We start from the raw sequence: 13,159 nt of genomic DNA on the forward strand, positions 1-13,159 counted from the left end.
CATTACACTAATATGTAAATGATCGTGTAAGAAAATACAACAGACATATTTTTACAAAGTCTGACAGCTATGATGATGATACCAGTGCTTTTCATGCTCCATTTAAATCCAAAGTTCAAAAACACTGATTTGTTGGCTTGAAAAATGTACGAAAAGACACAACAGTCTGTATGAGTGTGACTCACAGTCAGCGTTCTTCATGGACTGTCTCTTCTGGGAAGGTTTGGAGATCACTTTGATCATCTTGCTCTGGAAAGACCCGACCTCCTGCCTGTTGCCCAGAAAGAGTCGCAGCAGCAGGCAGAAGTGTTTCCTCTTGTCCTGATCAGAGATGAACAGGGACTTGGCGCAAGCAAACATCTGCTGCAGAGAGAGTGAGAGAGAGAGCAAGATGGGGTCTGGAGTGTGTTTAAACTTGAGCGCTGACTGGAAAGTGTCAGAAGATGAAGAGAAGAGACTCTTTGAGAATCATAAAACCTGCTGACAGGTTTGAAAGGCTTTGGGGTTATACCATTTATAGTGGCCAGAAGCTTTACCAATAAATATGAATTGGTTGATTTTTGATTTTCAGATCGTTTAATCAGTTAATCATCTGTGATTCTGTCAAGAAAAATAGCCAAACTAAGCTTAAAATCATTTATTCCAAATCACTTTCTTCTACGTGCCTCACTTCACCAGACAGAACCAGACTTTTCAAACTTCCAACTTTTACTTCATTATATTTCAGAGATTTTAAACTTTCCAACAGTCCTTGTATTTATCTGCGATTCAGCGTTAGGTTGGAAAAATTCACCAAATCAAGGCTTAAAATCATGATATTTCATTAAAAATCGCTTTATTTTATATGATTATTTTAGAGTTTTACCAAAAATAAAATAATTAAACATTAGATGTGACCAAATTCTGTATAAAAATAAAATCTGCAGAGAGAAGACAAATGGAGCTTCGCGTTAGTTCAGACAGGCACGGAGTCAGAGTGTCACATGACCCCTCCTGTCCAATCGTCATCGCTAAAGTCCAGCCCACCCACTTTGCTGCTTTATAACTGAGGCAGCGTTCATTCATTCTGCCCGCTTCACGCTCACCACATCGCTGCTTCTCCAGCCTCTGCAGATCGACAAATCTCCTCCTCCTCCCCAACCACCACCTTTTAAAAACAGTTCAGTCATATAACCCCGGTGTTTCCCATGTCGTGGGACTGTAGGTTGCAGATGGTTCATTATTGTACCTTGAACTATGTAATCTTGATCTGTAAAGTGAAGACTATGTAGTTGGTCTCCTTGTTCTTGTGTTCATACTCTATTTGAAAAATTGTAAATTGTAAATTCATGGCTCTGCGGGGGTTTGTGATCTCAGTGATTATCTGTGTCATGTTTGCTCAGATTGTTCCAGAGCATCACCAGCAGAGTCACCGCCAAACTCAATGCATGTGATCCCAAATAAATGGGTAAAATCTGACAAAGTGTCCTGTCTGAACTTGGTAAAATATCTACAGTTTGTATAGTTACCGTTTAGTCAAGTTTTAGTTACACCAGTTTCACTTTTTTTTTTTTTTTTTTACAAAATAGATAAATAAACTGAACTTATTGCATTCTAACTGTGTCACTGTGTCCAAAGACATTCTGAGTCTCTGTCCTGATCCTGACTGTGTTGTTTCCACAGAGCTGCAGGACTCTATGCTGCAGTGAAAATGAGCCCAGAGTGAGATAAACTGTGACAAGAGCAAAGAACGCACAGAAGCCTCCTCAGTGCTGACAGACAGACTTGTTGTTGGGATTTTCACGCTGCCTTTCTCACCATTTAAAAGGTGTCCTGGTTGAAACGCTGTACAGTAATGCAGATGCCCGTTTCTTGTGTTTTCTCTCAGTGAGTAAATACGTGAGAGGCCAGTGGACACACACAGCGTGTTTACAGAGTTAACAATGGTCTGTAATAAAGGAGGTGACGTTGTCGTCTGGGCAAACACACAGAGCTGTCTGTCGCTAAGACACAACGGGCTGCAGGTCTGAGTACAGCAGCAGCAGCAGCATCCATCCCATCATTCACTCATGTGCAGATGGTGCAGAGACGCTGAGACCATCAGCATGAACCAAGGCTCACATTCATCCTAATACGAGTTCTCCACTGATTTAGCATCACACTTCTATAACCACCACATGTACAGCTACAAACAAGATTCAGAACCTGTGATAGACAGATATCTTTAGCTGACATGTTTATTTCTGCTGTAAAACTGAACATTTAAACATCGCTGTCTGTGGACGTTGACTCGCTCTGAGGCAGCTTTAAGTGGTCATATGAGGAACTGCAATGTGATTGGTTCTTTTTTTTTTTCAGCCCCAGAGGTGACTGGTGGATGCTAGTCTACTTCAAGCTGTTTGGGTTAAGCAGAGATGAGAGAGGTTTGGTAAACTCACTTCTTTTTCACTCCACACCTTCAGATATTTTATCTTTTAAAACAAAGTCCCAACTGGTTTGAATGACATCTCTAAAGATGTTTATCAAACTTCACACCAGTCTCTGGAATCACCAAATGATTTCTACCACTATTTATAACAATGTAAAATAATACCAGATGTGGGTCATTCCACATTAACTCTTCCACCCCTCCCAGTTACTGTCATGGATTTCTTTAAAATATGCAGCATTTATTTTTTGAAGCTAAATACATTTTATCTATCCTGTCAGCTTCTCTCTGTTTTTAGTTCTCCCAAAAAGTCCCGGAAGTTTTGTCACATGGCTTTTTTTTTTTTTACCAGACTGGTGCAAACAGTTTGTTTTGGTAATCTTTTGAACAACACATGTGGAATAAAGAAATTCTGACAAATATCACGTTTTTAAGCAAATATTTAGTCCATTGTTTCCTAATCAACAGTACATCACACGATATGTTCAAAGACCGTCGTAAAGGTCAAAATCCAACAATCCTTTCTGTTTCTGGCTCTGATGACTGGGTAACTTAATAATGCTGGTAGTTTTAAAAAAAAAAAAGAAAAGAAAGAAAACAGGCCTTTCAAACCTATTCTCTCATGGACCAACAGGTTTACTACACATTATATGGCAAACACACACAAACACACATAAACAGACGGTCAGCCAAATAAAGTGAGTGTGAGACCTGTAGCTTCCCCGCCCTGCTCAGCACATTGAGCCTTCAGGATGCCTACAGTGTTGCTAGGTAACACTGCTCCTCCAGCATCCTTAATGAATTTTGACACCATTATAGCTTCATTCCATCGGAGGGCAAATGCTGGACTTCTGCTCTTCGCCGACTGATAACACTACATTTACTTTTTTACACCAAACAGACTTGCGGGGATGTCAGTGAGAGATTTATTTACAAATCTGTGTTTTGTAGTGATTTCATTGTAAACCCATAAATTCTATCAACCTATGGCAGTGCAAATACTGATCTCCATCCACTGTTTAGGACAAAAGATGGACTTCATCATCCATCACTGAAAACATCCCACTTGGACAGGACTTTAGAGGATAATTTAAATGGGACAAAGGCCAGTTTAAATTTCTGAAGACTGGTGTCTGCCTGACTGAATGAATTGTGACAGACAGGGAAGGACTGTCTGGACAAAACTACAACAGAAAGGTGTGCATCACAGCTGTCTCACCCTGGAGTTTGGCTGCTCATCGAAGATCAGTTTAAATGTGTCTGCCTGCGACTGGCTGGAGCTGTCCAGACACATGTAGCCACACAGTCGATATACTGAGTCTCCGAAGCCAGCCGCTGGAGTGAAACAACAAGAAAGAGGAAAGGTGAAGGAGGAACGTTTATAGATTCAGATTTAAAAAGCTGTTTTCAAAATCTTTGTCTGACGCTGAGTATACGTTCTTCACCTTTCAAATGGTCCTGCATGACTCTCCAGCCACGACCACTGATGTAAACACAGGGAGGAGGGCAGAAGAACCTGAAAGTAAAGCATGAATTTAAATGAGTTACACGTAGCACTCCCTTAAAGCCACATATTCTAGAAATGCTGCAGCTGTTGCAAAAACTCAACATTTAAACACAAAATGTCTTATACTGGCACTTTAAACCAGTTTATTGTGATTAGACATCACATAAAAGGCGGTTTTGTTGTGCACCAAATCAATATTATGTTTTCCCCAGAGGTCAAAATTTTAGCTGATAACTCACTTAGCAGATTAATCAGCAATTAGCTTCATACACAACAATCGTTCAATTATTTTTAAAGTGGAAAACGTCAAACTTTACCTATTCTAGCACATCAGTTGCAAGGATTTGCTCCTTTCTTTGTAAGTAAATTGTATATTTTTGGGCATTGATATAAATATAAAGGCTAATTAATGAGCAAGATAACTGGTAGTTGCAGCCTAAATACCGTGTCAGCCCTCGCCACTTTAAAAGCCTGGAAAAATCAGACGTGTTGAACACTGGAACTAAGCTATTTGACAGGAAAGGATTTTGATGATGTGTTTGTTGAGTATATTTATCGCCCCATGCCCATTTGATTGACTGTCTAAAAAGATGTCTCTACATTGTGGTCTGCAGGTCGATTGGTTGGTCAATGTGGTCTAATCTGCCCGATGTCACCTTCCTACAGAGAAAAGTGCAACATCAGCAGCCTTCAAGGATTAACCTATAATTTTTAGCAGCAGGAGGAGCAGACTACCAGCCTTTTCACAACTTTCAACCTGCCCAGTCTAATGGACACAGCTGGGTCTAACTGTACCGAGTCTTTACTTGGAGCTGGTTCCAAACTAACTGACACCACGTCAGAAAAGAAACGTTTGCATATCAGTTTATATATCTCAACTCAACAGCCAACACGTCAGATCATCAGAAAACGATACACTAACTTTGATATTCTTCAGTAGTTTCTGTGCTGTGGTCACCAGCTGATAAACACTCTAATAAATAAAATAAGATAAAAATAAGAAAACGTCTAAAAACCGGCAGCAAGGGCACCAGACAAAATATGTTCAAAAATACTTTATATATCATTCCTTATCTATATATACATAACCGATGAGCTAGAACTAGTCAGCTGAGGTTTTCTTTGCTTGACTGCAGCCCTACTGTCCACAGAAGCATCCCCAAACCTTTTCTCATTGCCGTAGGACTTCTGAGCGACTTTGGCATGCAGGATGACGATGCTCTGGTCTGCGTGGGCTTCTCTTCCTGTTTCCCTTGCTGCTCCCAGTAACTGGCAGCCCTGAAACCCCGGGTTCAGTCTCCTGATTGGACGAGAACACCGTCAGTCACAAACAACCAGCTGTACACTGTACTTGTAGCTCATGGAGGTGTTAGCAGAGCTCAATGATGTGGTAGAACATTTATTTGAATGGTAAACTGTGGTTCACCAAGCATCACCAAAGTTATTACGACTAATCCAAAGAGAGACATTAATATCTGCAGCAAACTTCATGGCAATTGATCCAATAGTTGTTGAATTATTTCTCTAAGCCTCTTGACTTCCGCTGCTTTTCATGGAATTTTGATTTGGCATAACCAAACAAAAAGGCTGAGAACAGAAGAACAGTAAGACCAAAATGCATGTTGGTAGTTTCTCAAATGTGTATCTTGTGGCTAAAACACAACCTTCATTTTTGGAATAATGTCATGAAAACTAAAGTAGAAATAACCCAGGAATGGACAGACAGTGTAGTCTGACTTTACAGCCCCTCGAAAGCTCAGGAGTCACCACGGCTTCATCGTCTCTTTTGTAAACTGTGCCGGTAAAATGAACTGAACGGTTGAATTAAGGAAAATAACAAAACAGATCTTATTGTACTTTGTGTCAGTCTCCGTTGGCACAGAGCATCTCAGACTAAACACACAGCTCCCATCTCCAGACGCACCGTCCATCGTCATAATGGACTCAGAAGGAGCGAGATATAAATAAAAGCACACCAAAGATAGCTCCCAATTTGGTGTAGAAGGAGATGCCACCATTACAGCATCATGGATACATTAAACAATGACAGAGAGGAAAAAAATGTTCTGCTGCTTTCACTGCCTGACACGCCAAAGATAGAAAGTATTGACAAAGTCAGGTTTGGAATTTGACTTCAAAGGTAGATAATAAAACGAATCAACTACCTCACCATCTATTCATACTGATGATTTAAGTTTCCACATTTGAGTGACCTATTACGTCTTTCCCAATACTCAAAATCTCTGCAAACACGAGGGCGAAGAGGTGCACATCACCAGTAACTCTAAAGCAAACCCTTCAACCAGTGTTACACTTTACACATTTGCCAGTCTGTTCAGGTCTGAGTTTTAGAAACTTAGTCATCTGTCCAAATCCATGAGACTCCATGTAGACCACTCTGCAAATGTCCATGCACAATCCAAGGTTTTATGTCCACGTTGTCACCACTGGAGTCCGTGGTGTCTGCAGCTGTCTGCGTGCACATCTGCAAGGGAGTATATTCTGGCTTTACTGGAAGCAAAGTGAGCCTCTCCTATGGACAGAACACCTGCTTTGCTCAGGAGGGAGAACAAAAACAGAGGAAGATCCTACCGAGGGCAGCTCAAGGCAGCTGGGACTGGCATGCTGTCACCAGAAACAGCCGTCACCAACAACTCTCTACACACAAGCCGTGTTTCCATATAGCTGTCAACCGAACTTAAAGCAAACTTCTAAAATGCTGACATGAAAATTTTTAAAAGGTAAATGTGAATTAGGCTTGTTTCTGTTAAGTGCTTTGCAGTAAACAAACCAGACTGTGTGCAGCCATCAGAAAGTGGCCGTATAGGCAACATTACACACGGCTGTAATAAAGAAGGAGAAGCCGAAAAAGAACCTAATTATTTTTCCATTGACCTAAAAATACAGGAGAAAGAAAAGAAGAAGAAACAAAACTGTGTCTATCTATGACAGAAAAACAGAAATGGTTTCCAATCAGCATCAGCCAAGTTGTAATAATTTTTAAATGTCAGCTGGTCATGGACACGTTTCATGCTGTGTACATGAACGCTTTCTGAAAAAAGTCAAAAACCAACTTAACCCTATCCAGGACTTTCATGTTGTCATGTGTAGAAGGTCTTTCGGTGTCCATTGGACCCCAAAAAAGAATATGTGCAAAATATTTGTTGGTATTAATTATAGACTTTTATACTATGTTAACCCTAAAAGTCCTGAATTGGGTTAAGTGAGCACAAACGCGTTCTTCTTGTTTGTTTCATAAACTTTTTCTGATGTGACACTTTAAATGCACCAAAATATAACTTGGAAATACAAATACAGTGTACTTTGTGGAATATGGGAGAACACTGTGCATTTGTAGAGGACGACGCTGCGATACACTGAGCTGGCAGTGGAGTGTCAGAGCTGCTCAAACTGCTGCAGACATCATCAGCTCAGTCAGCAAAACGTCCATAATAAGGAGGAGTTAATCTGACAACACCAAAGATGTGTTTCCTCCATCAGTCTTCATCACAATCACAGCATCAGAATAATGTATGTCGTTCCTTCCATCACCGCTGGAAGGACAGCAGGTCCAGCAGACGTTTTCTTTCTGTTGTTCATTTGTTCATAAAAGGCCTTCAAAGTCTTATTTTCTGGCATTAAATTCTGGACACTTCAATGTTTGGCAGCAGCAAGAGGGCCAGCAGGTGAGCCATTGACAGAACAAAGCTCAACTAATTGGAACAAAAGAGTCCCGCCGCTGCAGTCGACCCACTTCAATCTATTCAAAATCATTCATGATAGTTTCTCCTGTTCAGTCACTACTGCACATGTATTTCATCGCTTTGATTCTGAAACAATGAATATGTCTTTTCCTTTCTCTTTTTCTTTGTTTTGCCAAAAGCAATTAAATAATGTTTCTCTTAAATTCCAGCATAAACATTTTGGTCAGTTTTTTTCCTACTTGCTAGATTTTGATGTAATTTAACCACAACAGACACCAACAGAGTGACTCAGACGCTTTACTCATATAAATAAAGACTAAACTTTGTTCTCATACGTTTGTCTACTGGCTTGAATGTGAAAAAAAATAATCATTATAACTTCACTTTGAGCAATTAATTCACATTTTTCATACCTTTTTGTGTTGCTGATGAGTTTCAAACAGAGAAACGCCCTCATTTTGTGCGATTAGATTTCAAATGTTCGGCTGAACAGCAGGTAAGTGAGTGAAGGCGCGGAGTGAGAGGCCCGGGGAGCTCTGTTAACAATAGTAGCTGTCACATTAGCTGTGTTTTCTCTCTGCTGTAAGGATGTAATGAGGAGCCAGACACAGAGTTACTACCCCGGGGCCTGCAGTCTGGAATGCTTCTCATAATGAAGACTGTTGACACGAGAGCACGAGAGGAGGAAGGAATAACGGAGGACTCACGGCTGAATTATGCGACCAATAAAACCAAAATTGCAATAAAGGGCGTGAAAACGAAAAAAGAATTGAGACATTAATAAACATCTGTTGGTGTCATTTTTCACATATATCAGGAGACAGTTTTCCTGGTATTTAACAAGATAAAACAAAAGCCTGTATGTCTGATGTTTGTACAAACTGAACACACATTACTACGTGTTAAACAGAGCACTGCAGAGGTCCTGCTGTTTGTTAATATTGTGTCCAGTGTTTATGCTGAACTAACAAGTAGGCAAATTATTGTGTTACCTGAAACATATCCGGTCGTTCTCACATATATTCATACCCTTCCATTAAAGAAAAGGCAAAATTCACAATAGTCACTCAAATAACTAGAAACTGAAGAAAGTAATAATAAATAAAAATTTGCTAAATTATAATTTTGTGAAATAAGACGTTGCTTTTGAATTGTGGTTGAAAAGAATAATTTAAAAAAAACAAAACAGAACTGTCCCAGACAAATGAGAGCACTTTGCTGATGAGCAGTGGGCCAGAATACCTGTCAACAGGTGCAGAAGTCTGACTGAGAGTTACAGAAAACACCTGATGGCAGTGATTGGCTCAAGGGGTTGTTCAACTAAATATTAGTTTAGGGGTCCCATCATGCTGGTTTGCTTGTTGTTTGGGGTGATCTGAATTTTGTGCTTTGTGTGAAACTGTGTTTATTTGCTTGTGGTTGCTGGTGGATGTGATGGTGTTTTCAGGCTGGGCGGGGTTTCCAGACAGGGGAGCTCTCACTCACTCTCCTCCACACCTGACGCATATCAGCAGTCAGCGCTGCATAAAGCCTGCCTCCACCTGAGCTCCAGCACCAGTGGATTACCCTCCTCAGAGGGGTAACAGGCCAGTCGTGCTTTGAGAACTTCGTGCTTTGTGATACTTGCTGTGTCTAATGTGTGTTGGATCGTCGCCTCAACAGCTCACCTTTAGCAGCAGAACCCCAGCCTCAGTTGTCTCGTCTCCGGGTTACCCCCCTCAGGAAACTTCCCCAGGATTCCCCTCATTCACTCGGCTTCCCTCACAAGCTTCCCGGTGTCCCTTGATTCCCTGCTATTGTAAAATAAACCCCTCTTGTCTTCACTCCCCAACCCTGTGTTGCATTTTTGGATCCTTCCTCTGACTGAACCCTCACATTGTTGTTGTTGTTTTTTTAATATCATAAAATTTTTATAATTACTTTTGTCAGTTTTAATTTATTTCAGTGTCAGCTGTTTTTTTCCTTTTTAATGGGAGGGTATGAACACATTTGAGGACGACTGTAACTATTCCTTTAACCTTAATCCTACCTACTGGGGTCCAATTAAACCCCAAACTGTGTTTTTCATCTTCCACAATAATTTCAGAGGCAAAACACAGTTGGGCCTTTAGGAGTTTGTTTGACGATATGAGCTTGTTCTAGTACATGTGTTACTTTTAGATGCATGGATGTTCTGGAGAGGTAGCAGCCGATTCGTGCTAATTTTCCAACATATTTACTTCACACAGCATATAGTTCTCTCTGTGTTTGTAGTGAATGATGTCAAACAGAGAAACACTGTTGTACAAGCCCTGAAAAATATCTTACAGGCAGATGAAGACTCTGACCTGGAAGAATCTGACATTTCAGAGGAAGAGCATGATCATATATCGGATCCATCTGACCAAAGTGGCGACAACCAGTCTCCTAAACATGATAGTGGTCATGATAGAGGTAGGGGTAGAAGCTGGGGGCAAAACCCATAGCATCCAACAGACAGTTTGTGAGCAATGTCTCTGAATCAGCTCACGATACTGTGTCTGGATCCAAAAAATACCCAAGTGATGTTATTATAAATCATAACTTGAGATGACTTGAGCAAATTGTGGATTCATTTTTATTCATATGTTAATCATATTAGAAAAGGTTACTAGACTTTCTAAAAAAAATAATTAAATGCTGTGTTCAGAGATATTTTCTACTCTGTTCAGATTAGATATTGAGATAAAAAGCTTCGTATGTAAAAGATGTTGGGAGGATGAAGGTTAAATTCCCCATAATAAATACATGATATTTAGTTTTATCAATATTTCTATTTCGTATCTATAAAAAAAAAAGAGGCCCGTCTCCAAAAAAACTGCATTAAAGAACAACAAAACTGCACTCTCAGTTTGAGGGAGCCCTTTTCCCAGATTATTCCTGACACCTCATAAACACCTTCCTTCTAAATGTGGGTCTGGGGAGGAACTCATCGTACCTCTGCTGGGCTCAAAGTGATATTGGAAGGTTACTAGTGAGACTGATGACGTGAAGCCGACGTGCTCAGATGCTGTCAGATTAACAGAAAGGCGTGCATGTCTGAGCGTCACTGAGTTTTGTTTCCCCGCTATGTCAGGGAGAGAAGAGCGGAGAAAGTCTGTGAAGCAGCAGGGTGCCGGCTGTAAGGATAACCCGACAAGACAACAGCCACAGAAACACACCACTGATCAGACACATGTGCAGAGTGGAAGTGGGTCAAAGCTTTTTAACCAGGGTTCATGTTACTTCACTGCTCACTCATAAAACAACAAAAAAATAAAAACCCAAAATGTCCTTAGGAGCAGAATCCACCTCAGAGGGATTCAATTTCTCTTCTATTTGCAGGGCTGAGACTTGTCTTATTAATAATTGGTTTAAAAAAAAAAAAAAAAGGTAAGAAATAGTTTAAATCATTTCTGTTTGGTGACAGTATTGAGTTACCATCCAAATTTATGGCCAAATTAACTATATGTTCTACAGTTTAAAAAAAATTGATTGGAAAAAAACCCAAAAAAAACAAAAACCATTATTAGAAATGTTCCTTGATTGTTCAGCTCTAATTTCAAACTGTCATGTGACTGTTGGGAGGAGAACAAATCAAGACAGCTGGCGGCGCTGTGGTCCCAAACACAGCTGAAACAGGTACACAGACGCTTCAAAAAAAACCATCCCCACACTACTTCTACTAGAGTCAGAAAGTCCAGAAACAGAAAGAGCCAATAGATTTCCAGCCTTTCAGTGGGCTTTGAACTAACTATATGTCACGTGCAGTTCCATCAGCGAAGACAATCAAATCTAATCTTGAAAATGTTATATTTTATCTAAATCACTTTATTCTACATGCCTCATTCAACAAACAATAAACCGTTTGCAGATTCTGCAAATAAGTAAATAAATAAACTGCATAACTGAGAAGCCTGTAGTGACCGAGCGGTCACATGACAAACGTGATCTTTCGTCTTTACTGTAGACTGTGTTTACACAGAGCTGAAAGATGACGACATGAGAGATTCAGAGCAAAAAATAATAATGTGATCAATGAATCAAATGGTAAATGGTCCACGCCTACATAGCACCTTTTAACTTTGACTAGATTCTACAAGGGCTGAGGTTAGTCAGTGATTCTATATTGTCCGTAGGTCTGAATGTGAGCTTGTTTGTCTGTCTGTCTCTAAGTGCAGCCCTGTGATAGACTGGTTACCTGTCCAGGTGAACCTGCCTTCACCCTGAGTCAGCTGGGATAGACTCCAGCCCCCCGCGACCCTAATGAGGATTAAGCGGTATATAGATAATGGATGGATAGATTAGAAAGCACTTAATAATGTGTTACAGTGGAGCGACACACACAGCATGGTGAAAGAGCTGAATAATATGCAGAACAATGTCAAAAAGACTGTAGAGGCTGTAAAAATGATGCCTGTTGACAACATGTGGAGTCAACTTGTTTTGCTGCATATTTAAAACACCTGTTGATTCCTGCTGAACATGTTGATTTCAGGATTTCAGAATTCACCCGAGGGTAAGTAAACAATCAAAGAAATGTAACCTTTTTTTGTCTTTTTAAAAAATATTTTAGCATTATAACTGTGTCTTATCGTTGTGTCATTTCCATTGTGGAGCAGGATTTTATTTTGAAGTGACTACAGAAACTGCTCGGGGTTTAGAGAGGTAATCAGTCATGGAAGCGGACAATCAGCGAACTGACGATTTGCCAGTATTTCCACACACTTGGAAGAGTTACCTGCTCCCTTACGTAATCCCTATTATTACAATGGTACACTTATTCAGGTCAGAGCAGCCTGCTGCTCGTCCGCCTGCTGAGCTGTATACTGAATGTTTTGTTCATGTATGACGGGGATCTCTCTGACACCTCGCTCCACAGTTCACGGTTCAGGGTTCACACTTGGATGGCTGCATGTGTGTGTGTGTGGTCAGTCACCAGAGTGCCAGCAGTCGTCTAAATTAGACCTTCTACTCCTCAGAGGTCGGAGGTCAGTGTGTCAGCAGCATAGAGCCTCTGGTATTTCACACCAGCAACACAGAGTGGACTGAAGGCAGAACAGGGGGGGAGGGGAGCAGAGGAATGCACTTTCACCTCCAAAAAAGTACATCTTGTGCTCCAGGAGGTGTTCTGATTGAACTGACTGATAGTTGCCATGGCTACAACTATCGTTAGGTTCGTTAGTGAGGGCAAACAGGTGTCAGGGCTGTGAACATGGACGAGAAGGGAAAAGGAGGAGTCTTCTAATGGTTATCAACCCTCTGGACAACCAAAGCTGAACGACAGCAGCAACTTCCTGTTTGTAAACAGCCACAAACAACCACAAGTGAAGGAGTTTATGTATCTTGGAATCCTGCTCATGGCTGATGGGAAAACAGAGCGTCAGATGGACAGACGACTTAGTGCAGCATCAGCAGTGAAGCATCGTAGTGAAGAGGAAGTGGAGCTGGAAGGCTTCGGTTCAGATCATTCTTTGGGCTTTTCTGCTTTTATTATAGCGCAGTGTTCGATAAGAGAGGGAGGACATGCAACAAATGATCTAT

The 13,159-nt window shown here is 40.7% G+C and overlaps 1 protein-coding gene across 1 annotated transcript in view; it reads right to left on the minus strand.

Annotated features, from left to right (window-relative positions):
- Window positions 1–13,159, minus strand: part of rbpjl (recombination signal binding protein for immunoglobulin kappa J region-like) — a 46,735-nt gene that overhangs the window by 23,001 nt on the left and 10,575 nt on the right. The window contains exons 3-6 of the mRNA XM_008286400.1: window positions 5,080–5,214; window positions 3,853–3,923; window positions 3,627–3,742; window positions 186–363 (exon numbers count right to left, since the gene is read on the minus strand). Coding sequence (XP_008284622.1) covers window positions 186–363; window positions 3,627–3,742; window positions 3,853–3,923; window positions 5,080–5,214 — 500 coding nt within the window. The remainder of the gene's footprint in view (window positions 1–185; window positions 364–3,626; window positions 3,743–3,852; window positions 3,924–5,079; window positions 5,215–13,159) is intronic.

Source organism: Stegastes partitus, unplaced genomic scaffold, assembly GCF_000690725.1.
Source record: "Stegastes partitus isolate 25-593 unplaced genomic scaffold, Stegastes_partitus-1.0.2 Scaffold10, whole genome shotgun sequence".
NCBI classification, from domain to species: domain Eukaryota; kingdom Metazoa; phylum Chordata; class Actinopteri; family Pomacentridae; genus Stegastes; species Stegastes partitus.